The 27,320-nt window shown below is 45.4% G+C and overlaps 1 protein-coding gene across 2 annotated transcripts; it reads right to left on the bottom strand.

Moving 5' to 3' along the window:
• Positions 1 to 2,649: 2,649 nt before the first annotated feature.
• ecm1b (extracellular matrix protein 1b) lies at positions 2,650 to 19,821 on the bottom strand. 2 transcript variants are annotated; one of them, XM_064947457.1, is made up of 10 exons: positions 19,480 to 19,820; positions 18,685 to 18,741; positions 18,541 to 18,609; positions 14,947 to 15,024; positions 14,477 to 14,829; positions 13,980 to 14,185; positions 5,145 to 5,430; positions 4,772 to 4,989; positions 3,535 to 3,622; positions 2,650 to 3,328 (listed from the first exon to the last, which is right to left on the bottom strand). In XM_064947457.1, exons 1-10 carry the CDS (start codon positions 19,541 to 19,543, stop codon positions 3,146 to 3,148), a joined length of 1,602 nt encoding a protein of 533 aa, XP_064803529.1. In that variant the 5' UTR covers positions 19,544 to 19,820; the 3' UTR covers positions 2,650 to 3,145. The 2 variants fall into 2 exon arrangements, with proteins under 2 accessions (XP_064803529.1, XP_064803530.1); XM_064947458.1 differs by lacking the exon at positions 14,947 to 15,024 and having other exon boundaries at positions 19,480 to 19,821.
• Between the last annotated feature and the right edge of the window lie 7,499 nt (positions 19,822 to 27,320).

Here is a 27,320-nt window from a genome sequence, read left to right as displayed (position 1 = left end):
GATAGAACAAATCTTTGGTATGGGTATCCACCTAGCTAGTAGATGGCCAGCGGCAAAGTCAAAATAGGCTATATCGTAAAAATATATGAAAACCAAAATGTGCTATTTGGTCTAAATTTGGGGATATGGTTAGACATACGGTTAGCAGTGTGGTTCTGGTTAGATTTAAAATAAAAATGTAAGAAGATAAATTGTAGAAATAGGCTGGTTTATGACTTTGTGTATTTCCCTTAGACCGGTTCGTACATAAAACATACTAATTCAGGCAGCAAAGGCATCGATTTAATGGCGGGGGGGGGGGGACAGAGATAATATGCATACTTTCTTTATGAAACACCATTTTCCACCATCATAATAGATAAGAGTTGGTAATGCAATTTGCGCTCTTCTTCTTCTTCTTCTTCATCATCATCTTCTTCTTCGATGACGTTTAACGGCGGTTGGCATCCAATAAACTTGCATTACCGCCACCTACCAGACTGGAGTACAACTCCCTTATACTTTCCTTGAAAAAATAAATAAACAAATATCCTATCATCTAATACTACAACAAATGAATAAAATGAACACCACCCTATTCCACTATTTAAATCTATTTAGTCCTACCTCAGGCCAACAACCTTAACACATCCTGTAATTCTTCTGATGTCAAGCCTGCACACCCAAATACCTCTCTGCAGTTGCCACCACAACCTCATTTTTTTGCGACTTAGGTTCCATCCCTGCAGTACAGTTGATAACCATTGCTATAAATGTCCATAATCCAATCTTCCTGAAACTTATATCACTTGTTGGCATATCCCTCTGTACTGGTACAGATCTACAACTCACATCACCCCTCTCATGATCCCTCCCCTTGACCCATCTTACTATACATTTACATTTAAGTCATTTGGCAGACGCACTATACTTTCTTCACTGCCTCAGCATATGGCAACTTCTGCACTACTCTAACCCTGGAAACCTCAACCTGCCTCTCTTGCACTGGACATTTTTTATCCTCAGCCCCATAGGCATCCCTACAACTAACACATATCACTACCTTCCCCAATGCTACACATTCCTTTGTCTCATGCCCTTCTGCACACTTCTCACAACTAGGAACTTCCCTCCAACACACTGCTGCCACATGCCCAAAAGCTTGACACCTGTAACAACGTAATGTATTTGGGACAAAATCTCATACAAGATAACTTAAATATCCTCACATCACATTGTTGGGCAAAGACTCAACATCAAAACTCAAAAGAACAGACAATGACTCTTCTGTTTCACCACTTGCCATGTTGTCTGCGTCGCACCAAATGACAAGCATCACAAACACCGGGAATCTTCCCCTTCAGTTGGTCAACTTTTACATTTACTGTTAACCCAGTAATCATTCTTTCAATGGTGCCATTATCTTGAGAGCAAAACAATTCACATTTTTTGCCCCCATTCGTTTAATGTGGAGTGCCTTCTCCCTCTGACCAGCAGAAACACAAACAATTATCACAAGACCACTTCTGGTTCCCCTCACCGATTCCACAGCACCCAACTCTGTTTTAACCCAGCCTGAAATCACAAATGGATCAGCCAAAAGGCAGGGGTCCAGTTTTTCCCAAAACTTCACTCCTAATGTCACACAGCTCAATCTGCTTACACTTTCTACAATTCTTCTTTAGCAAATGATCTCCCTTTTTTCCGCCATTTGTAACCAACTCAAGCTCAGCCTCTTCCTTCCTCTCTCTCTCTTAGACCTCCTCTGCCTCTCTTTTCCCTCCATTCCTCCTCTGTATTCCAAATATACACCTCCTTATGATAATACTGCACATCACCTGATATACATCTTGTTCTTGCATTCTCAAGGGATGCCATTTAGCCAGCTGTCACAATCTCCACAATCTTCGTCTTGATGTTCTTTATCAAAAGCTACTGCAACACTTTTCCATTTCAAACAAGCGCGCTCTTCCCTGATGTTGCCCTCCCAGTTCAGCCAGGGGTAAACTAATATAGCAGGCATAGAAAGAGGCCCGAGCCGAGTCCCCACTTCTGTTTTTCAGGGGGAACAAAAGTTAGTTAAAAAAATACTGTGTCCCTGAAAACCAGAAACATCCTCCATCGCTGCTATGGGCGGGGTGTACAGACTTCTGCAACCTGATTGGCTGAACGCAATATACAACATCTGGGACTAACATTCTTAGCAACTTTGGCATGGTGGTGGAAAATAGTGTCATAAAGAAAGCACATATTTTCCCCATATTTTTCTGCCTTCTCGCTACTAAATCAAATTGAGGAAATCGATGCCTTTGCAGCCTGAATGGAGAATGTTTCATGTAAGAACCGGTCGGGGATACAAGTGTATATAACCGGCTTCATACAATGCCTTTGGACAGTGAGATAAAACCACTCAATATTGCCATCTGCCAGGCTTTGGGCTAAACTCTGTGGCTGTGACAGCTAGTGAGGACCCTGTCTGTCTCTATTAATGCAAGTTCTACTACACTAACTTAGTGAATAAATGTCAGTCACTATAACATAAAGTCCACTTCCCTCAACATTTCAGTTTATTTAAATAATCATTTCAATGTTGTTCATGTGTCAGATAATGACACATTACAATAACTGGCAGTGCTTCACTCCAAAATGACTACGACATGGCACAGGAAACATTTTGAAAATATACAGATTTATTTCAAATGTTAGAACAGGAGAATTGGACTAGCAATTCTGTAGCTATAAGAAAATACAACTAACAAATCTGAAACATGAGTATAAAAATAAGTGGTCATACAAATGTTGATTTCATTCGTAAAGCAGATATATCAGCTCTCCAGGTGTTCTATCATTATAACACCCTCTTAATGACAGACACTGACAGTAATACTGAAATATTATGTGCACTCGGATACCATACATTAATTAGTTGTCATCTGGCCATGCTAGAAAATATAGAATAAATGTAACTTTCTAACTATAAATTCTTACTCTTACCCACACCCTAACTCCTGTTTGACTAAATCATGCAATTGCTCAACAGTTCTTCTGTATTAGCCAATTCTATCATGGTCATGTAGTGACTACTGCACAAATCCCCTGACTGCCAATTCAGATTGGCCCACTGCCATCAGAGTGAAACGTGAAAAGTTATCAACATAAACAAAAATCAGGCGAGGGGGCATTTCCTCTTTCTAAGGCGTGGGGACTTGGTTGCCTTGGTGATGGCATTCATGAGCAGGTCGGAGAGGCACTTATGGGCGTCCTGAGAGGAGGGAGAGCAGCATTTCTGGAAGACAGCAGGGGAGGAGGGCTTCTCTGCAGAACAGCGGCTCTCTGCCAGCTTCACTAGCTGGGTTCACAGTCAAAGAGAGAAGTTATGAAAACAACAATATCAAAACGCCTGCTATATGCTTAGACCTACAATATAACTTTAAGTCTAAGATCCTGTAGACACTTGATGGCCAATCATGTTCATTTTATCCCAATGGGACAACCTGGTTAATATGAGATATGGGGTTGTCTGTGTGAACCTGTATTATTAAGTGTCAAACTCACCTGTATCTGAACACATGCAGTTCTCTGGTCTGCTGGCAGGGGGCAGCATTGGTCCACTAAGTTCTGGACAGGGAGAGCCACAGGGAACCTGAGAAAGTAGATTGCAAGATCATCTCAGTCAGTATACTACATCTTTGTTTTACTCGATAATCAAACCAGTCAAAGGGCTTTGTTAGACATGTATGTACAAATGTCCCTGGATTAAACTAGCTGCTGTAATAAGATACTTGTGAAAGTTATTGTATACTACTGTTTTTAAACTTTGGGTAATGGTCTTTGATACAATGCAAATCTGGAATTATAATGTCATTAACCACGTTTCCATCCACAGTTTTACTGCGAGTAAGGTCATACCGTATAAAACAAAACCACAACAACTGTAATGGAAACAGGAGGTTTCAGTGAAATGTTATAAATGCCAACAGATAACTGTTCGTTTGACATGGTGGGATCGTTTTGTGTAGGTAAAATGTATTATGTGAGAAATGGCGGTGGAAACAGCTTTATGTGCAAATATTGATATAATAACCATCATAGCAAAGTAATCTTGTAGTCACGTGATATGGTGTGGTCCTTCCACTACGACTCAGGAAACTATACAGTTTATTAGGCTACAGATTAAATAAATGATCAACTTCACAGGGTAGTGAAAGTGCACAGTGATGAGCTTGATGTTCCTTTTCAATAAATATTAAGGGTCTTATTCTGGTGACATGATGATTGATGATTGACTGCCATTTGAAAAAATGTAAATATTGGTCGCTGTTATCCATAATAAATCTCATCATGTAGACTAGCTAACCCACACTGTATCTGCTAGTTTTTGGCTCGAGCGATTGTGCCAAGACCAGAGTTGGCACATTTACTATTTATAACAACCGTTTCTGGGACATCGGTAGAGTTGGAAATATGATGGAAACACACTGATCTTTAGATTTTTATTCAGGAAAATGGAGAGAAAAAAAAACATTTTGTGTGCACTACAAAAATCAGCAACAAGTCAGTTTAGTGGAAACACACCACTGGTGGAAAAATGGCAATGTTTAAAATCTGTCACCGACTGGATGGAAACGTAGCTACAGTCACCATCTACTACAGTGAAATGTACCCTTTCTGAAAGGTCTGGTTCTGTCACCCAGAAAGATAAACAATCAGGCTGGGCAGCATAAAAATGTGACTGAGGAGGAAAAAGGTACAATTAAAACACACACACACACACACACACACACACACTTACTTCTTCTTGATGACCTTGTATGTTTCACAGATGTGTCCGAGGGTGTGAGTCTGTGGTGCGGCAGAGGCAGAGTCAAGCTTTCGATCATAGTCTGGATGAGGGGCGAGGGAGGAGAAACAGGTGTACCTGTCCTCACCTTCTCCCACATCACAACAGGAGGAGTTGTGAGGCCTCCCCTTCTGCTCTTCCTCACAGAACCTGTCAAGCACCTCACGCCACTGTGAAGAGAGAGATGTATAGAGGATCATTTAAACAGATGTTTCAGTTTAGTAGCCTTCTTCAGCATAGGTATGAATTGGATCCTTACTTTTCCCATGTTGACAAGTGCAGGTAGGCAGGCCATAGCACATAGCCCACACACACTGCTCCTTACCTTTCCCTCAGCACAGGGTAGCACGTCCTCCTGACCCTTACAGCAGTGTTTGAACCCTCTCTCCAGGCGGTTCACGGCCTTTGATTGGCGGGCCAGCCAGCCAAAGCCTGTACGTGGCAGGCACTTGGGGGTGTAGAGAGGGCGGTGCTTGCGTAGATGGCAGACCAATCCGATGTTGTCGAAAGTGGGGCGTCCAGGGGGGAAGCTGATGTCAGAGTCTCTGGGAGTAGCTTGGGGGCTCTTCTTGGGCTTCTCCCCTCTGAGAGTACGTGGACCGGGCTGGGACCTGGGAGGAAAGGACACAATACATGTAGTCATTAGTTGCCATAGAAAAAGGACAATTTGAACTTTACAGTTACCCCTAAATGAGGGCTGTGGAGGTCATGAAATGTTGTCTGCCGGTGATTGTCATGCAAATAACTTGACAGTAATTGAAAGTTGATTCGGCCTACATAATCACATTTAGCATCTCCTGACTTCCACACACAGCATAGCCTACAAGCCACTGATGCCACGGTCAGTCTCACGGTAATTGACAGTTGATTAGTCCTACATAATCACATTTAGCATCTCCTGACTTCCACACACAGCATAGCCTACAAGCCACTGATGCCACGGTCAGTCTCACGGTAATTGACAGTTGATTAGTCCTACATAAACAGGTTGAGTATCTCCTGACTTCCACACACAGCATAGCCTACAAGCCACTGATGCCACGGTCAGTCTCACGGTAATTGACAGTTGATTAGTCCTACATAAACAGGTTGAGTATCTCCTGACTTCCACACACAGCATAGCCTACAAGCCACTGATGCCACGGTCAGTCTCACGGTAATTGACAGTTGATTAGTCCTACATAAACAGGTTGAGTATCTCCTGACTTCCACACACAGCATAGCCTACAAGCCACTGATGCCACGGTCAGTCTCACGGTAATTGACAGTTGATTAGTCCTACATAAACAGGTTGAGTATCTCCTGACTTCCACACACAGCATAGCCTACAAGCCACTGATGCCACGGTCAGTCTCACGGTAATTGACAGTTGATTAGTCCTACATAAACAGGTTGAGTATCTCCTGACTTCCACACACAGCATAGCCTACAAGCCACTGATGCCACGGTCAGTCTCACGGTAATTGACAGTTGATTAGTCCTACATAAACAGGTTGAGTATCTCCTGACTTCCACACACAGCATAGCCTACAAGCCACTGATGCCACGGTCAGTCTCACGGTAATTGACAGTTGATTAGTCCTACATAAACAGGTTGAGTATCTCCTGACTTCCACACACAGCATAGCCTACAAGCCACTGATGCCACGGTCAGTCTCACGGTAATTGACAGTTGATTAGTCCTACATAAACAGGTTGAGTATCTCCTGACTTCCACACACAGCATAGCCTACAAGCCACTGATGCCACGGTCAGTCTCACGGTAATTGACAGTTGATTAGTCCTACATAAACAGGTTGAGTATCTCCTGACTTCCACACACAGCATAGCCTACAAGCCACTGATGCCACGGTCAGTCTCACGGTAATTGACAGTTGATTAGTCCTACATAAACAGGTTGAGTATCTCCTGACTTCCACACACAGCATAGCCTACAAGCCACTGATGCCACGGTCAGTCTCACGGTAATTGACAGTTGATTAGTCCTACATAATCACATTTAGCATCTCCTGACTTCCATAGCCTAAAAGCCACTGATGCAGACCTTAGGACATCTACATTTGAAAAAGTATAATAAATCCATTTAATATAGCATACACCAGCAGTTCCCAAACGTTTTATAGTCCCGTACCCCTTCAGACATTCAACCTCCAGCTGTACCCCCTCTAGCACCAGGGTCAGCTCACACTCAAATGTTTTTGTTGTTGCCATCATTGTAAGCCTGCCACACACACTATACGATACATTTATTAAACATAAGAATTAGTGTCACAACCCGGGTCGTGGGAAGTGACAAAGAGCTCTTATAGGACCAGGGCACAAATAATAATATATTAATAATCAATCATTTTGCTCTTTATTTAACCATCTAACATATAAAACCTCATTTGTTAAATCGAAAATTGTGAATAACTCACCACAGGTTAATGAAAAAGGTGTGCTTGAAAGGATGCACTTAACTCTGCAATGTTGGGTTTGTTTGGATCGAGTCTCCGTCTTAAATCATATTCCATACACAGTCTGTGCCTGTATTTACTTTTCATGCTAATGAGCGCAGAGAATCCTCTCACACATAGGTACATAGTTGCAAAGGGCATCAGTGTCTTAACAGCGCAAATTGCCAAGGCAAGAAACTCTGAGTGCAGCCCTATCTAGAAATCTGGCAGTGGCTTCTGATTAAATAACATTTTCACAGAACCGTTTGTTGCCATTTCGATGAGGCTCTCTTGTTCAGATATCAGTAAGTGGACTGGAGGCAGGGTATGAAAGGGTTAACGAATCCAGTTGTTTGTGTCATTTGTTTCAGGAAAGTACCTGCACAATTGCACACCCAACTCACTCAGGTGCTTTGCTATATCACATTTGACATTCTCCATAAGCTTGAGTTAATTTGCACACAAAAAAATCATACAATGATGGAATGACCTGTGTGTTGTCCTTGTTAATGCAGACAGAGAAGAGCTCCAACTTCTTAATCATAGCCTCTATTTTGTCCCGCATATTGAATATAGTTGCGGATTCCCTTGAATCCCAGATTCAGATCATTCAGGCAAGAAAAAACATCCCCCAGATAGGCCAGTCATGTGAGAAACTCATCATCATGCAACCAGTCAGACAAGTGAAAATGATGGTCAGTGAAGTAAACTTTAAGCTCATCTCTCAATTAAAAAAAACGTGTCAATACTTTGCCTCTTGATAACCAAGAAGAATTCAAGGGCCTTTCTTTAACAAAGTTAACCATTTTCACTGTGGTGTCCAAAACATCTTTCAAGCTGTCAGGCATTCCCTTGGCAGCAAGAGCCTCTTGGTGGATGCTGCAGTGAACCCAAGTGGCGTCAGGAGCAACTGCTTGCACGCGCGTTACCACTCCATTGTGTCCCCTTGTCATGGCTTTTGCTCCATCAGTACAGATACCAACACATCTTGACCACCAAAGTCCATTTGAGTTCAGAAATCTGTCCAGTACTTTAAAAATATCCTCTCCTGTTGTCCTGATTTCCAGTGGTTTGCAGAAGAGGATGTCTTCCTTAATTGACGCCCCATAAACGTAATGGACATATACCAGGAGCTGTGCCAGGCCCATCATGTCTGTTGACTCATCCAGCTGTAATGCATAGAATTCACTGGCTTGTATGTGAAGCAGTAAATTGTTTCAAAACATCACTGCATTGTCACTGATGCGTCATTAAACTGTTGTTTGATGAAGGCACAGTCTGTATAATTTTGGCCTTTTCCGCCAGCATTGTCCCACCCATATCCGTGGCTGCAGAATTAAGTCCTCCACAATAGTATGGGGTTTGCCTGTCCTGGCCACTCGGTAGCTCACCATATAAGACGCTTCTAGACCCTTGTTATTAATGGTATCTGTTGCTTTTATACATGTCTTACTACTCGAAAGTCATCTTAATGAAACCTTACCTCTTGCACAGACATTTAGAAACAAAATAAGAGAATTGAGTACTTTTGCACATATAACACACTGTGGCTGAGGAAATGCACTACTCCCAATATAAGTGAACCTCAAATCAATGTAGTTTCATCATATTTGCGCCTCTTCGATGGTCCAATGTCCCTGTCTGTTGTTCGGTGCTTTCCCGGGTAAGGAGGCAGTAGCTCTTAGGCTAAATCAGATTCACAACTGTCAGTGTCCATGCTAGCTGGGCTAACAACAAATGTAGAATTAATGATGCTAGCATTGGATGTGCTCGTGGAAGCAGAACAACTTGTGTTGTGGACAGTTGCAGGTGTAGTACTGCTGGTAGTAGTAGTACTACCAGTAGAGCTGGTATGTGGCTCTATGTATATATATATATATATTTTTTTTTAAATCAATTTTCCAGCAAACGGAATAAGCAGCAGCTACGTTTGGCTACATACGGACCGTTAGTGGAATTCCCACAAGAGAGTAACGGTTAACGTGATTGGATGTTAAATATTTGACTAGGCGACCTGTATTTGACATTGTGTTGTTATTTCACTGAACACTAGATGGTTTCATTTTATTTTTGGCAGTGAAATGAGGCTACTAAGGCAAGAAAAATATAGTTGGACTGTTTGAAAATGTGAAGAGAAAAAAAAGTATTATTATTAAAAAAATTAAAATGTGAATCACACTTATTTGGCGTACCCCCGACGGCAATGCGTACCCCAGTTTGGGAATACCTGGCCTACACGGTCACAATAAATCCCCAAAAATGATTTTAGACAGGTCTAAAGAAACATGATATGAAGAAAATGTAGTCTAAGATGAACAGAGTAGCATACTCAGTTGTTCTTATGTCAGTCACTGATCAGACTATGCCATATGGCTGTGTGCTACACTAGTTCATTTAGCAGGCAAGATTGTCTTAGAATATCGTGGCATTATTTTATAGTATAATGAACATAGCTGAAATAAAATAGAAAGGATATTTTCTCTAAAGGATTTCCAAGAAAGTGCGCACATGCAGCTATTTTTTCATTAACAAAGAAGCAGGTCCTCCTGCAGTGCATTTGGAAAGTATTCAACACAGGTAACTTGTTCCACAGTTTGTTACAGCCTTATTCTAAAACGGATTAAAGAAAACTAATTCTCAATCTACAAACAATACCCCATATTCAGAAAGCAAAAAAATGTTTTTGTAAATTGAGCTCTGGTGCTTCCTGTTTCCATTGATCATCCTTGAGATGTTTCTACAACTTGGAATCCCACCTATGGTAAATTAATTTGATTAGATATGATTTGGAAAGGCACACACCTGTTTATATAAGGTCCCACAGTTGGGAAGTGCACGTCAGAGCAAAAACCAAGCCATGGGGTCGAAGGAATTGTCCATAGAGCTCTGAGACAGGGTTGTGTCGAGGGACAGATCTGAGGAAGGGTACCAAAACATTTCTGCAGCATTGAAGGTCCCCAAGAACACAGTGGGCTCCATCATTCTTAAATGGAAGAAGTTTGGAACCACCAAGACTCCTAGAGCTGGCCATCCGGGCAAACTGAGCAATCAGGGGAGAACGGCCTTGGTCAGGGAGGTGCCCAAAAACCCGATGGTTACTCTGACAGAACTCCAGAGTTCCTCTGTGGGGATGGTTGTCTTTCTGGAAGGTTCTCCCGTCTCTGCAGTACTCCACCAAACAGGCCTTTACGGTAGAGAGGCCAGGCAGAAGTCACTCCTCAGTAAAAGGCACATGACATTCCGCTTGGAGTTTGCCAAAAGGCACCTAAAGGAATCTCAGATCATGAGAAACAAGATTCTCTGGTCTGATGAAACCAAAACTGAACTTTTGGCCTGAATGCAAAGTGTCACGTCTGGAACAAACCTGCCACCATCCCTATGGTGAAGCATGGTGGTGGCAGCATCATGCTGTGGGGAGGGTTTTCAGCGGCAGGGACTGGAAGACGAGTCAGGATCTAGGGAAAGATGAATGGTGCAAAGTACAGAGATCCTTGATGAGAACCTGCTCCAGAGCACTCAGGACCTCAGACTGGGACAAAGGTTCACCTTCCTACAGCACAATGACCCTAAGCACACAGCCAAGACTTGGCTTCGGGACAAGTCTCTGAATGTCCTTGAGTGGCTGAGCCAGAGCCTGGACTTGAACCCGATCGAACATCTCTGTTGAGACCTGAAAATAGCTGTGCGGTCAACACTCCCCATTCAACCTGACAGAGCTTGAGAGGATCTGCAGAGAAGACTGGGAGAAACTCCCCAAATACAAGTGTGCCAAGCTTGTAGTGTCATACCCAAGAAGAATCCAGGCTGTAATCGGTGCTTCAACAAAATACTGAGTAATGGGTCTGAATACTTATGTAAATGTCACATTTCTGTATAAAAATAAATACGTTTTTGCATTATGGGGTATTATGTGTAGATTGAGGGGGTAAAAACGATTTAATCCAGTTTAGAACAAGGCTGTAACATAACAAAATATGGAAAAAGTCAAGGGGTCTGAATACTTTCCGAATGTACTTTATATGCTTAATTTTGAGTTATTTATGCAGCTTTAGTTGTCATACAAATGTAGGTTCTAAGGCTGCATGGTGCGACTGATGATGCTTTAGAAAAAAGAAGGAAAGGCATGTGCTCTGCTCTGTTTCTTGCGCAGGCTGCACACACTTCATCATTCACAATTTGACAAGCACTTGATAATATTCTCACCCATCAGACTCTTCTTAATTTTATCTGATCTTTACATATAGCCTACTAATATGTGTGGAATTACTTTTGATTAGAATGGCCCATCTCTTCCAGATGGACGTCATATTCTATTTGTGCCCTTCTCGTAGGCCTATTATATAGACAGTGTCGTTTTTTTAAATTTAAATTGTTGCCACTGTCCGCAGAATAGGCTACCCTTTAACTTGTCCTATTAAAACATATTCTGCTAATGTCTCCAGTCATATATAGTGTAGTAGAATTGCATTTTGGTGCATTTTTATTGTGAAGCATATCTTCCCTAAATATGAAACTCCCACACTGCCTATGTATGCAGTTAGGCTACACCGACAAATATATCAGCACAAGAAAGCTGGGATCCTCTTTTATAGAATGGCCAGTCAAAACTCTGTTTTCACACACAACTGCGCAATGACGGAGTTTATAAGAACACATGTTTCACTAGGCTCTGTATGTGCTCTCTTACAGTGTCCCAGGGGTTCTAGGTCTGTAGGCTATGTGCTCTCTTACAGTGTCCCAGGGGTTCTAGGTCTGTAGGCTATGTACTCTCTTACAGTGTCCCAGGGGTTCTAGGTCTGTAGGCTATGTGCTCTCTTACCGTGTCCCAGGTGTTCTAGGTCTGTAGGCTATGTGCTCTCTTACCGTTTCCCAGGGGTTCTAGGTCTGTAGGCTAGGTGCTCTCTTAGTGTCCCAGGGGTTCTAGGTCTGTAGGCTATGTACTCTCTTACAGTGTCCCAGGGGTTCTAGGTCTGTAGGCTATGTGCTCTCTTACCGTTTCCCAGGGGTTCTAGGTCTGTAGGCTATGTGCTCTCTTACAGTGTCCCAGGGGTTCTAGGTCTGTAGGCCATGTGCTCTCTTAGTGTCCCAGGGGTTCTAGGTCTGTAGGCCATGTGCTCTCTGACCGTGTCCCAGGGGTTCTAGGTCTGTAGGCTATGTGCTCTCTTACAGTGTCCCAGGGGTTCTAGGTCTGTAGACTATGTGCTCTCTTACCGTGTCCCAGGGTTTCTAGGTCTGTAGGCTATGTGCTCTCTTACCGTGTCCCAGGGGTTCTAGGTCTGTAGGCTATGTGCTCTCTTACCGTGTCCCAGGGGTTCTAGGTCTGTAGGCTATGTGCTCTCTTACCGTGTCCCAGGGGTTCTAGGTCTGTAGGCTATGTGCTCTCTTACCGTGTCCCAGGGGTTCTAGGTCTGTAGGCTATGTGCTCCCTTACCGTGTCCCCTAAGGTCTGCAGGCTATGTGCTCTCTTACAGTGTCCCAGGGGTTCTAGGTCTGTAGGCTATGTGCTCTCTTACCGTGTCCCAGGGGTTCTAGGTCTGTAGGCTATGTGCTCTCTTACCGTGTCCCAGGGGTTCTAGGTCTGTAGGCTATGTGCTCCCTTACCGTGTCCCCTAAGGTCTGCAGGCTATGTGCTCTCTTACAGTGTCCCAGGGGTTCTAGGTCTGTAGGCTATGTGCTCTCTTACCGTGTCCCAGGGGTTCTAGGTCTGTAGGCTATGTGCTCTCTTACCGTGTCCCAGGGGTTCTAGGTCTGTAGGCTATGTGCTCCCTTACCGTGTCCCCTAAGGTCTGCAGGCTATGTGCTCTCTTACAGTGTCCCAGGGGTTCTAGGTCTGTAGGCTATGTGCTCTCTTACCGTGTCCCAGGGGTTCTAGGTCTGTAGGCTATGTGCTCTCTTACCGTGTCCCAGGGGTTCTAGGTCTGTAGGCTATGTGCTCTCTTACCGTGTCCCCTAAGGTCTGCAGGCTGTGTTTGGAGTTATTTGGCCACGTTAGTTATGATACAAACCTTATCAAAACATATAGGCCTATGGGCTAGGCTACATGACATGCGCTTTGAAAAAGTAGGACTAAAAAAAGGCATGTGCTGTTTCTTGCCTTACTGCACATGCAGGGAATCATTAAGTGATAATACATCATTCACAAGTGATAATATTGTCACTAATCAGACTATTTTAATCGTCTTTACACATACTAAATAATGTGTGTGAAATGTGTTATGATTTAGAATGGACCATTATCATGCACCCATTGGAATAGAGGAGCTTCCCCATAGTTCATTTTCATCCCAGCCAGGTAGGCTATACTCCTGTTGTAAATCAAAGTAATGGGCTTAATATTTGGACAGTTGAGAAATAAATATAGTAGGCCTGGCCAATCGAAAGCTGATGGGATCCTCTTTTTAAAAGAGCCCATAAAAATTGTTTTGTTGATTGCATAGCCTATAGAAATGTGGCGCAACATGAGCTCATGAGCATTCATGAAGTGTTTGATTAGATTTTCAATTACATTTCTATTGATGTCAGAGTGATCAGAGAGACAGTAAGGTGCTGAGTACCAGCACCTTAGCAACTGACTGTTAGCAAGTTTGGTACTCTACTAATGATCATCAGCACCATCAGAGCGCAGTTTTGGAGAAGCCTAGTTACTGTGACTAAACAGTCACGTAATACCGTCACCAAAACAGCCCTACCCTAAAACTAAAGTAAACTGGTCTCTCTCTCCTTACTTGTGACAAGTGTTAGGGTTAAAGGTGAAGCCAGGTTCAGGTATGGGGGAGGAGCCTGCCCCCTGGGTGGTCGGCAGGTAGGTGGGGTTTGGGTTTTCCCTATGGAAACAGCTCAGTCTGTCCCCGCCCTCCTTCTTGCAGCAGTGGTGGTGGCGAGTCTTCACGGAGAACTCATCACTACAGAATGTGGACAGGGCCTGTTCCCACTGTAAGTGACATATACAAACATCAATTCACACATGAAAAATAGAGATAAAAGAAGTCCTAAAATGGTGAAGGTAAAGCTTTAGCCCTCAAGGGCCTGACTCATGAACACCTTCCCCTCTATACAGCTATACAGATAGACGCCCCTAGACATCTGTCTGTTCTTATCAATACTACATCTGTGCACATAGAATGCGGTTCTGTTGGTACAATAGGAGTGAACGGACCAGAACTGAACACGACGGGACAGAATGGAACAGGACAGAATCAAATGTTGCCACAGAAACACTCACCGCCTGTGTAACGCAGCACAGCGTCACTTCCTGGACCTGCTGTGTCCCGTTCCTATGGCAACATGCGCTGTACCAGGACTCTATCCGGTTGACGGCGTCACCTTGACGACGAAGGTAGCCAAAGCCTGTCTGGGGTAAGGAGTAGGCAGGGTACCGGGGACGACGGCTGCTATGGAGACAGATGGCCTGGAGGTTGTCAGGGGATGGCTGACCGGGGGGGAACAGGACACTGGGGTGGGAATCCCCAAACGAGCGAGGCCCAGCCATCGGCCGACCTCCAGGTGTAAAGTCTGTGTCCAGGTGCAGGGTGATCTCCCTCTGGGTGATGTCTACGTCAGCTGCCCTGGAGCCCGCTGAGAACACACACACTTCTGTTACTGTACCTCCCTCACACGGGATACAACACACACGTCATACTCCATTGGCTGTGTGATATGAAGTATACCAGCATGGAAGGCATCGCCACCCACCTCTCTCCTTGAGGACTTTGAGCAGGTAAGGCTTCATATGTTCATGGGTGACCTCTCTTTGCTCCATGCCAGGAAACTCTACACAGTGACAGACAGGAGTTATTACTGACAGCCATTCACTAATAACATGTCATGTGCCTACACTGTATTAATTACATGGCAGAATGGCATGGGCATAGGAGAGGAGGTGTCCCAAACACTTTGGAATACTTTCCTTCTCTCGTCTCCTTTCTTTCATTAACACTGACAAATCACCTTTCTGGTAAGAAGAGTGGTGGGGGCGTATGCCTTATGGCTAACGAGACGTGGTGTGATCACAGAAACATACAGGAACTCAAATCCTTCTGTTCACCTGATTTAGAATTCCTCACAATCAAATGTAGACCGCATTATCTACCAAGAGAATTCTCTTCGATTATAATCACAGCCGTATATATTCCCCCCCAAGCAGACACATCGATGGCTCTGAACGAACTTTATTTGACTCTTTGCAAACTGGAATCCATACATCCTGAGGCTGCATTCATTGTTGCTGGGGATTTTAACAAGGCTAATCTGAAAACAAGACTCCCTAAAATGTATCAGCATATCGATTGCGCCACCAGGGCTGGCAAAACCTTGGATCACTGTTATTCTAACTTCCGCGACGCATATAAGGCCCTGCCCCGCCCCCTTTCGGAAAAGCTGACCACGACTCCATTTTGCTGATCCCTGCCTACAGACAGAAACTAAAACAAGAAGCTCCCACGCTGAGGTCTGTCCAACGCTGGTCCGACCAAGCTGATTCCACACTCCAAGACTGCTTCCATCACGTGGACTGGGACATGTTTCGTATTGCGTCAGGCAACAACATTGACGAATACGCTGATTCGGTGTGCGAGTTCATTAGAACGTGCGTTGAAGATGTCGTTCCCATAGCAATGATTAAAACATTCCCTAACCAGAAACCGTGGATTGATGGCAGCATTCGCGTGAAACTGAAAGCGCGAACCACTGCTTTTAATCAGAGCAAGGTGACTGGTAACATGACCGAATACAAACAGTGCAGCTATTCCCCCCGTAAGGCTATCAAACAAGCTAAGCGTCAGTATAGAGACAAAGTAGAATCTCAATTCAACGGCTCAGACACAAGAGGCATGTGGCAGGGTCTACAGTCAATCACGGACTACAAGATGAAATCCAGCTCAGTCACGGACCAGGATGTCTTGCTCCCAGGCAGACTAAATAACTTTTTTGCCCAGCTTTGAGGACAATACAGTGCCACTGACACGGCCTGCAATGGAAACATGCGGTCTCTCCTTCACTGCAGCCGAGGTGAGTAAAACATTTAAACGTGTTAACCCTCGCAAGGCTGCAGGCCCAGACGGCATCCCCAGCCGCGCCCTCAGAGCATGCGCAGACCAGCTGGCTGGTGTGTTTACGGACATATTCAATCAATCCCTATACCAGTCTGCTGTTCCCACATGCTTCAAGAGGGCCACCATTGTTCCTGTTCCCAAGAAAGCTAAGGTAACTGAGCTAAACGACTACCGCCCCGTAGCACTCACTTCCGTCATCATGAAGTGCTTTGAGAGACTAGTCAAGGACCATATCACCTCCACCCTACCTGACACCCTAGACCCACTCCAATTTGCTTACCGCCCAAATAGGTCCACAGACAACGCAATCTCAACCACACTGCACACTGCCCTAACCCATCTGGACAAGAGGAATACCTATGTGAGAATGCTGTTCATCGACAACAGCTCGGCATTTAACACCATAGTACCTTCCAAGCTCGTCATCAAGCTCGAGACCCTGGGTCTCGACCCCGCCCTGTGCAACTGGGTACTGGACTTCCTGACGGGCCGCCCCCAGGTGGTGAGTGTAGGCAACAACATCTCCACCCCGCTGATCCTCAACACTGGGGCCTCACAAGGGTGCGTTCTGAGCCCTCTCCTGTACTCCCTGTTCACCCACGACTGCGCGGCAATGCACGCCTCCAACTCAATCATCAAGTTTGCGGACGACACAACAGTGGTAGGCTTGATTACCAACAACGACGATACGGCCTACAGGGAGGAGGTGAGGGCCCTCGGAGTGTGGTGTCAGGACAATAACCTCACACTCAACGTCAACAAAACTAAGGAGATGATTGTGGACTTCAGGAAACAGCAGAGGGAACACCCCCCTATCCACATCGATGGAACAGTAGTGGAGAGGATAGTAAGTTTTAAGTTCCTCGGCATACACATCACAGACAAACTAAATTGGTCCACTCACACAGACAGCATCGTGAAGAAGGCGCAGCAGCGCCTCTTCAACCTCAGGAGGCTGAAGAAATTCGGCTTGTCACCAAAAACACTCACAAACTTCTACAGATGCACAATCAAGAGCATCCTGGCGGGCTGTATCACCGCCTGGTACGGCAACTGCTCCACCCACAACCGTAAGGCTCTCCAGATGGTAGTGAGGTCTGCACAACGTATTACCGGGGGCAAACTACCTGCCCTCCAGGACACCTACACCACCCGATGTTACAGGAAGGCCATAAAGATCATCAAGGACAACACCCACCCGAGCCACTGCCTGTTCACCCCGCTATCATCCAGAAGGCGAGGTCAGTACAGGTGCATCAAAGCTGGGACCGAGAGACTGAAAAACAGCTTCTATCTCAAGGCCATCAGACTGTTAAACAGCAACCACTAATATTGAGTGGCTGCTGCCAACACGCTGACTCAACTCCAGCCACTTCAATAATGGGAATTGATGGGAAAGGATGTAAAATATATCACTAGCCACTTTAAACAATGCTACCTAATATAATGTTTACATACCCTACATTATTCATCTCATATGTATACGTATATACTGTACTCTATATCATCCACTGCATCTTTATGTAATACATGCATCACTAGCCACGTCAACTATGCCACTTTGTTTACATACTCATCTCATATGTACAGTGCCTTGCGAAAGTATTCGGCCCCCTTGAACTTTGCGACCTGAATAATTTTGCATGCCCAATTTTTCAGTTTTTGATTTGTTAAAAAAGTTTGAAATATCCAATAAATGTCGTTCCACTTCATGATTGTGTCCCACTTGTTGTTGATTCTTCACAAAAAAATACAGTTTTATATCTTTATGTTTGAAGCCTGAAATGTGGAAAAAGGTCGCAAAGTTCAAGGGGGCCGAATACTTTCGCAAGGCACTGTATATACTGTACTCGATACCATCTACTGTATCTTGCCTATGCTGCTCTGCACCATCACTCATTCATATCTTTATGTACATATTCTTTATCCCCTTACACTGTGTATAATATATTAGTTTTGGAATTGTTAGTTAGATTACTTGTTGGTTATTACTGCATTGTCGGAACTGGAAGCACAAGCATTTCGCTACACTCGCATTAACATCTGCTAACCATGTGTATGTGACAAATAAAATTTGATTTGATTTGATCAGTGAATAGGCTGGATAGAACAAACCCACCTCTCCTATGGGTTACAGTGAGAACACACTCACCTATGGGTTACAGTGAGAACACACTCACCTATGGGTTACAGTTAGAACACACTCACCTATGGGTTACAGTTAGAACACACTCACCTATGGGTTCCCAGAGTCCCCCAAAGTCCACCTCCCTCTGGGTCATATCAGGCTCTAGCTGACTCGCCCCTGGAAGACATATACACACAGCACTGTGAAGGCATTGAAACACACACACACACACACACTATATTTCACACTAACCTTGCAGGAGCTCCTCTAGGTCAAAGGAGGCCTCTCGCTGTAACATGCCAGGCCTATCTATGGAAGGGATGAGAGAATGTAAATACAGACATAAAAACACAGAGACCAGCACACACGCCCACTGGTTACATAAGCCATCACACTCTGACCATGTAATGTCAGTACTGTTGTCCACCACCGAGATTTCACATAGAAATATGACTTATAGATATGTTATTTTCATTGAAAGCAAGTCTAAGAAGCGGATGATCTGTTCTATGTGCGCTATTTCTATCATTCCAATTTCTTAAGTTACATTTTTGCTTCTGGTTTTGTATACCAGCTTCAAACAGCTTAAAATATAAATATGTTGGTTATTGAAAAGGAATTTCATGGCGGTTTAGATGGTAAAATGATTCTCTACACTATACATTGCTTGTTTTGTCACAAACTGAAATTAGGCTAACTATTAGAATTTTAGCAACCAGGAAATTGAGGGGCCAATTCAGCAGATTGCACCTTTAATTAACATGGTGTGAATTCTTTAGTCTAGATGTTTGTTACACCTAAAATAATAGTTATACTGTTAGTAGTCCTGGACAAAGTTGTTCCACACTAAACTGGTGGAATGGAATGTATCACGTCCAACAAATAATGTTTTTCTTCATGATCTCGATAGTGTATAAAAATGGCCTCTTCTGCGCACTTCTAACAGATCATTGGACGAACAGAAGGTTAGCCATAAACATACCAGTACATAAAACAAGGACGGAAAGAACTGATGATTACATGCAAAAAAACTCGTATGCTACAAACCTTCAGATGCCGCGGACACCAGCACTAATGCACACCAGCAAGCTAGAGCCCAAGACCAACCCATTTCGAGTACTGACACGAGAGGTGTCTGATATTCTTGTCCTCTTTCACAGGACTGTTTCCACTCTCTCTGTTTCGCCCCTTTTCACCACCCCACTCTCTTTCCCTGTGCTTCGCAAAGTCGTTCCAAAGCCACGTCAAGTTCAGGAAACGACACTTGAGCGTCAAATCAAGGTCCTTCCTTTTCAAACCGTTAAGTATTTTTGGAGCGGTATGAAATAGAGAATGAGAGTTGTGAGAGGGCATAGATACATGTATATTTGTTTTGTGATTGGAGGGAAAAGAAGGAGTGATAGTTTCCACCATGAGTCAGCAGTGGCGTGTTTTCATGGAAGGAAGCCAGGCTTCTCCCAAAAATGGGCAAATAAAATAAATAAATTATTGTCCTGCATTTCGCAAGAGGTGGAAATTATCACACTGGAGAAAGCATCGAAACAGCGCCTCCCTGTATGTGTAGCGTCGAATGCAAGGGTAGCCAGCAAGCATTTACCCTCCCTTGATAAAACAAGTATAAAGTTATAGCCAATCAGTGTTGAGCTAATCCGAGCGAGCTCAACTGTGAATGGTCCTGGCACACCCAAAAATGTGTCAAGGAAGCCAGTTTGGACTTGGCTGCACTCCAATCACATCATATCACATCCAGAGCCAAATGTCATTGACAGAAACAATTTGAATCTTGTTGTGTTGTTATCCTCCAGTGACTAGCTAGCTAAGATTGTCCCTTTCCTAAATTAGCCATGGATGAAGATAAGGATTTGGACGTGTGGTTTAACTTAATTCTCCATACTGGCAAATGATTATAACAGCGACTCTGATCCAACCATAAATGCATACATTGTGCCCCTGGCCTGAGAGGATGGAAGTTCAATATGTAGCTAGATGTAGAAGGCTAATGTTAACTAGCTGACTCATCGTTTCCCATGAAAACAAGTCAGGCTAGGGAACAAGCATTTTAGCCAGGTCGCCTAGGACAACGAAAAATAAAGGCGTGTACTGTATGACAGTCATAGACCATTTTATCAACATTATTTCCGGTTCCGGTTGGAGCGAGCGGTCGCATCTACACTTCGGTCCGCAGGTAGTATAACTTTTCATTACATTTCGTTATAGTACAACGGTTTGATTTGTCTTATCTTAGCAATTTCTTCTTAGCTAGCTACATAGCCGTCTTTGTATCAACGACAATTGCATATTATCGTATTTCGTCGTCCTAACGTATCTGCCCAGCAGCTAGCTAAGCAGCTAGCTAACATCCACTGTCCACTAGCACTGTAGAAACTATTACACTCAACTGAACGACTCGATTAGCGTAGTGTCAGCTAGCTACATAGTTGTCTTCGCTGTCTTCGTATCCAAGATAATTGTGCAGTCTAGAGTGTGTAGACTTAGAGTGACTATCTTAATTTACCGAGGTTAGCTAGCCAGCTATTTGTCGTCCTTAACGTAGGAAATGCTGCTAGCTAGCTAGCCAACAGCTAGCCAACCTCTACCGAACTGAACTCCAACTACCCGGTCAACATTCCGCGTCGCTCCACAGGTAGTATCACATTTTTCATTTCACTTCATTACAGTACAACGGTTTGATTTGTTTGATCGTAGCTAGCTAGCTACATAGCCGTCTTTGTATCTAAGACAATTGTGTAGCCTAGAGCGATTTTCTAGGTTAGCTGGCCAGCTATTGTCGTTCTTCTAACGTAGCTAGCCAGCTAGCCCCCGAATAGCAGCACTGTAGTAACTATTACAGTACAACGGTTTGTTTTGTTTGATCGTAGCTAGCTAGCTACATAGCCGTCTTTGTATCTAAGACAATTGTTTAGCCTAGAGCGATTTTCTAGGTTAGCTACATCGCAGCCACTACCAGCTAGCCTACTCCAGCAGTACTGTATCATTTCAATCATTTTAGTCAATAAGATTCTTGCTACATAAGCTTAACTTTCTGAACATTCGAGACGTGTAGTCCACTTGTCATTCCAATCTCCTTTGCATTAGCGTAGCCTCTTCTGTACCCTGTCAACTATGTGTCTATCTATCCCTGTTCTCTCCTCTCTGCACAGACCATACAAACGCTCCACACCGCGTGGCCGCGGCCACCCTAATCTGGTGGTCCCAGCGCGCACGACCCACGTGGAGTTCCTGGTCTCCGGTAGCCTCTGGAACTGCCGATCTGCGGCCAACAAGGCAGAGTTCATCTCAGCCTATGCCTCCCTCCAGTCCCTCGACTTCCTGGCACTGACGGAAACATGGATCACCACAGATAACACTGCTACTCCTACTGCTCTCTCTTCGTCCGCCCACGTGTTCTCGCACACCCGAGAGCTTCTGGTCAGCGGGGTGGTGGCACCGGGATCCTCATCTCTCCCAAGTGGTCATTCTCTCTCTCTCCCCTTACCCATCTATCTATCGCCTCCTTTGAATTCCATGCTGTCACAGTTACCAGCCCTTTCAAGCTTAACATCCTTATCATTTATCGCCCTCCAGGTTCCCTCGGAGAGTTCATCAATGAGCTTGATGCCTTGATAAGCTCCTTTCCTGAGGACGGCTCACCTCTCACAGTCCTGGGCGACTTTAACCTCCCCACGTCTACCTTTGACTCATTCCTCTCTGCCTCCTTCTTTCCACTCCTCTCCTCTTTTGACCTCACCCTCTCACCTTCCCCCTACTCACAAGGCAGGCAATACGCTCGACCTCATCTTTACTAGATGCTGTTCTTCCACTAACCTCATTGCAACTCCCCTCCAAGTCTCCGACCACTACCTTGTATCCTTTTCCCTCTCGCTCTCATCCAACACTTCCCACACTGCCCCTACTCGGATGGTATCGCGCCGTCCCAACCTTCGCTCTCTCTCCCCCGCTACTCTCTCCTCTTCCATCCTATCATCTCTTCCCTCTGCTCATACCTTCTCCAACCTTTCTCCTGATTCTGCCTCCTCAACCCTCCTCTCTTCCCTTTCTGCATCCTTTGACTCTCTATGTCCCCTATCCTCCAGGCCGGCTCGGTCCTCCCCTCCCGCTCGGTGGCTCGATGACTCATTGCGAGCTCACAGAACAGAGCTCCGGGCAGCCGAGCGGAAATGGAGGAAAACTCGCCTCCCTGCGGACCTGGCATCCTTTCACTCCCTCCTCTCTACATTTTCCTCCTCTGTCTCTGCTGCTAAAGCCACTTTCTACCACTCTAAATTCCAAGCATCTGCCTCTAACCCTAGGAAGCTCTTTGCCACCTTCTCCTCCCTCCTGAATCCTCCTCCCCCTCCCCCCCCCCTCCCTCTCTGCAGATGACTTCGTCAACCATTTTGAAAAGAAGGTCGACGACATCCGATCCTCGTTTGCTAAGTCAAACGACACCGCTGGTTCTGCTCACACTGCCCTACCCTGTGCTCTGACCTCTTTCTCCCCTCTCTCTCCAGATGAAATCTCGCTTCTTGTGACGGCCGGCCGCCCAACAACCTGCCCGCTTGACCCTATCCCCTCCTCTCTTCTCCAGACCATTTCCGGGGACCTTCTCCCTTACCTCACCTCGCTCATCAACTCATCCCTGACCGCTGGCTACGTCCCTTCCGTCTTCAAGAGAGCGAGAGTTGCACCCCTTCTGAAAAAACCTACACTCGATCCCTCCGATGTCAACAACTACAGACCAGTATCCCTTCTTTCTTTTCTCTCCAAAACTCTTGAACGTGCCGTCCTTGGCCAGCTCTCCCGCTATCTCTCTCAGAATGACCTTCTTGATCCAAATCAGTCAGGTTTCAAGACTAGTCATTCAACTGAGACTGCTCTTCTCTGTATCACGGAGGCGCTCCGCACTGCTAAAGCTAACTCTCTCTCCTCTGCTCTCATCCTTCTAGACCTATCGGCTGCCTTCGATACTGTGAACCATCAGATCCTCCTCTCCACCCTCTCCGAGTTGGGCATCTCCGGCGCGGCCCACGCTTGGTTTGCGTCCTACCTGACAGGTCGCTCCTACCAGGTGGCGTGGCGAGAATCTGTCTCCTCGCCACGCGCTCTCACCACTGGTGTCCCCCAGGGCTCTGTTCTAGGCCCTCTCCTATTCTCGCTATACACCAAGTCACTTGGCTCTGTCATAACCTCACATGGTCTCTCCTATCATTGCTACGCAGACGACACACAATTAATCTTCTCCTTTCCCCCTTCTGATGACCAGGTGGCGAATCGCATCTCTGCATGTCTGGCAGACATATCAGTGTGGATGACGGATCACCACCTCAAGCTGAACCTCGGCAAGACGGAGCTGCTCTTCCTCCCGGGGAAGGACTGCCCGTTCCATGATCTCGCCATCACGGTTGACAACTCCATTGTGTCCTCCTCCCAGAGCGCTAAGAACCTTGGCGTGATCCTGGACAACACCCTGTCGTTCTCAACCAACATCATGGCGGTGGCCCGTTCCTGTAGGTTCATGCTCTACAACATCCGCAGAGTACGACCCTGCCTCACACAGGAAGCGGCGCAGGTCCTAATCCAGGCACTTGTCATCTCCCGTCTGGATTACTGCAACTCGCTGTTGGCTGGGCTCCCTGCCTGTGCCATTAAACCCCTACAACTCATCCAGAACGCCGCAGCCCGTCTGGTGTTCAACCTTCCCAAGTTCTCTCACGTCACCCCGCTCCTCCGCTCTCTCCACTGGCTTCCAGTTGAAGATCGCATCCGCTACAAGACCATGGTGCTTGCCTACGGAGCTGTGAGGGGTACGGCACCGCAGTACCTCCAGGCTCTGATCAGGCCCTACACCCAAGCAAGGGCACTGCGTTCATCCACCTCTGGCCTGCTCGCCTCCCTACCATTGAGGAAGTACAGTTCCCGCTCAGCCCAGTCAAAACTGTTCGCTGCTCTGGCCCCCCAATGGTGGAACAAACTCCCTCACGACGCCAGGACAGCGGAGTCAATCACCACCTTCCGGAGACACCTGAAACCCCACCTCTTCAAGGAATACCTAGGATAGGATAAGTAATCCTTCTCACCACCCCCCCTTAATGATTTAGATGCACTATTGTAAAGTGGCTGTTCCACTGGATGTCAGAAGGTGAATTCACCAATTTGTAAGTCGCTCTGGATAAGAGCGTCTGCTAAATGACTTAAATGTAAATGTAAAATGTAAAGAGAGGAGGATGGCATTGGCATTTCTCTACAAGTAGGGTGAGTCAACATGTGCGTGTATCACACAGGGACTCACACACACTCACAAATCAGAACCATGGACAGTCACATCATATTTAGCTTATGTCGATTGGACAAAATTATTTTTGATATCTTTTAGTTGTCACTGTATTAGACTAAGCATGATTTGATGATGTTGAAATGGTGCTGGAATTAGAGGAGGCAGCTACTGTTTTCTTTGTGACTTGAGTAACTCTGTGGTTATAAATCAATAGTTGTTTCGTAGCCTGAAAATAACATGTTTTTAACCTTAACATTAAATATTCTTCATTCAGAATGATATAGACATTAAAATACTCAGGACTCAGGTCTCAGGACTCAGGACTCAGGACTCAGGTCTCAGGACTCAGGTCTCAGGACTCAGGTCTCAGGACTCAGGACTCAGGTCTCAGGTCTCAGGACTCAGGTCTCAGGACTCAGGACTCAGGACTCAGGTCTCAGGACTCAGGTCTCAGGACTCAGGTCTCAGGACTCAGGACTCAGGTCTCAGGACTCAGGTCTCAGGTCTCAGGTCTCAGGACTCAGGACTCAGGTCTCAGGACTCAGGACTCAGGACTCAGGTCTCAGGACTCAGGACTCAGGACTCAGGTCTCAGGACTCAGGACTCAGGACTCAGGTCTCAGGACTCAGGTCTCAGGACTCAGGTCTCAGGTCTCAGGACTCAGGACTCAGGACTCAGGACTCAGGTCTCAGGACTCAGGTCTCAGGTCTCAGGACTCAGGTCTCAGGACTCAGGTCTCAGGACTCAGGACTCAGGTCTCAGGACTCAGGTCTCAGGACTCAGGACTCAGGTCTCAGGACTCAGGTCTCAGGTCTCAGGTCTCAGGACTCAGGACTCAGGACTCAGGTCTCAGGTCTCAGGTCTCAGGACTCAGGTCTCATGACTCAGGTCTCAGGTCTCAGGACTCAGGTCTCAGGACTCAGGACTCAGGTCTCAGGACTCAGGTCTCAGGACTCAGGTCTCAGGTCTCAGGACTCAGGTCTCAGGACTCAGGTCTCAGGACTCAGGACTCAGGTCTCAGGTCTCAGGACTCAGGTCTCAGGTCTCAGGACTCAGGACTCAGGTCTCAGGACTCAGGTCTCAGGTCTCAGGTAGAAGTGGTGAAGGACCAAACTGAACACCATTGTCATGTCTTTCGCATCATTAAACTGAAGACTGTTTAGTTTATCAAATCAATTCTCTGTAATTATTATTACGTGATTAACTAATCAGGTAGATGTAATTAACTAGGAAGTCGGGGCACCAAGGAAAATATTCAGATTACAAAGTTATAATTTTCCTAATATAACTTTCAGATATTTTAATATCTGATCAATTAGTCTTCTAATTAATGAATTATTCTGTACCTCACGTCAGTCTCATTCCAAACGTCGTAGATGGTTGGTTATCTGCATGAACCCAGTTTTCACTATGAGTCATCCATACATTAATTGTCTCAATCATTTATTTATTTATTAACTAACTAAATAATCACAGAAATGCACACACAAACAAACAAGTAGATATGGTTACAAGGAAATGATAGGGAAATGTGCCCTAGTGGGCTAAACCGGCATAGTGGTTTGTTAGACAAAGGGACTGAGAAGGGCGCGAAAGATAAAAGACACTACAAAGTTGATAATTATAACAATTGAAATGCTAATCCTTTGCACATGAACACTCACTCATTTGAGAATAATTGCAATCAATATATATACACTGCTCAAAAAAATAAAGGGAACTCTTAAACAACACAATGTAACTCCAAGTCATTCACACTTCTGTGAAATCAAACTGTCCACTTAGGAAGCAACACTGATTGACAATAAATTTCACATGCTGTTGTGCAAATGGAATAGACAACAGGTGGAAATTATAGGCAATTAGCAAGACACACCCAATAAAGGAGTGGTTCTGCAGATGGTGACCACAGACCACTTCTCAGTTCCTATGCTTCCTGGCTGATGTTTTGGTCACTTTGGAAAGCTGGCGGTGCTTTCACTCTAGTGGTAGCATGAGACGGAGTCTACAACCCACACAAGTGGCTCAGGTAGTGCAGCTCATCCAGGATGACACATCAAAGCGAGCTGTGGCAAGAAGGTTTGCTGTGTCTGTCAGCGTAGTGTCCAGAGCATGGAGGCGCTACCAGGAGACAGGCCAGTACACCTTGCCTTTGTGCAAGGAGGAGCAGGAGGAGCACTGCCAGAGCCATGAAAAATGACCTCCAGCAGGCCACAAATGTGCATGTGTCTGCTCAAACAGTCAGAAACAGACTCCATGAGGGTGGTAATGAGGGCCCGACGTCCACAGATGGGGGTTGTGCTTACAGCCCAACACCGTGCAGGACGTTTGGCATTTGTCAGAGAACACCAAGATTGGCAAATTCGCCACTGGCGCCCTGTGCTCTTCACAGATGAAAGCAGGTTCACACTGAGCACATGTGACAGGCGTGACAGTCTGACAGCCATGGAGAACGTTCTGTTGCCTGCAACATCCTCCAGCATGACCGATTTGGCGGTGGGTCAGTCATGGTGTGGGGTGGCATTTCTTTGGGGGGCCGCACAGCCCTCCATGTGCTCACCAGAGGTAGCCTGACTGCTATTAGGTACCGAGATGAGATCCTCAGACTCCTTGT

The sequence above is a fragment of the Oncorhynchus masou genome, chromosome 30, assembly GCF_036934945.1.
Source record: "Oncorhynchus masou masou isolate Uvic2021 chromosome 30, UVic_Omas_1.1, whole genome shotgun sequence".
NCBI lineage: Eukaryota > Metazoa > Chordata > Actinopteri > Salmoniformes > Salmonidae > Oncorhynchus > Oncorhynchus masou.
This window is presented reverse-complemented; position numbering and strand designations above follow the sequence as displayed.

Coding starts and splice junctions, on each gene's coding strand:
- ecm1b (XM_064947457.1), bottom strand. CDS start 19,543: ATGGGTTGGTCTTGGGCTCTAGCTTGCTGGTGTGCATTAGTGCTGGTG. Junction 18,742..19,479: donor GGTGTCCGCGGCATCTGAAG/GTTTGTAGCATA, acceptor TCCCTTCCATAG/ATAGGCCTGGCATGTTACAG. Junction 3,623..4,771: donor TACAAGGTCATCAAGAAGAA/GTAAGTGTGTGT, acceptor CTACTTTCTCAG/GTTCCCTGTGGCTCTCCCTG.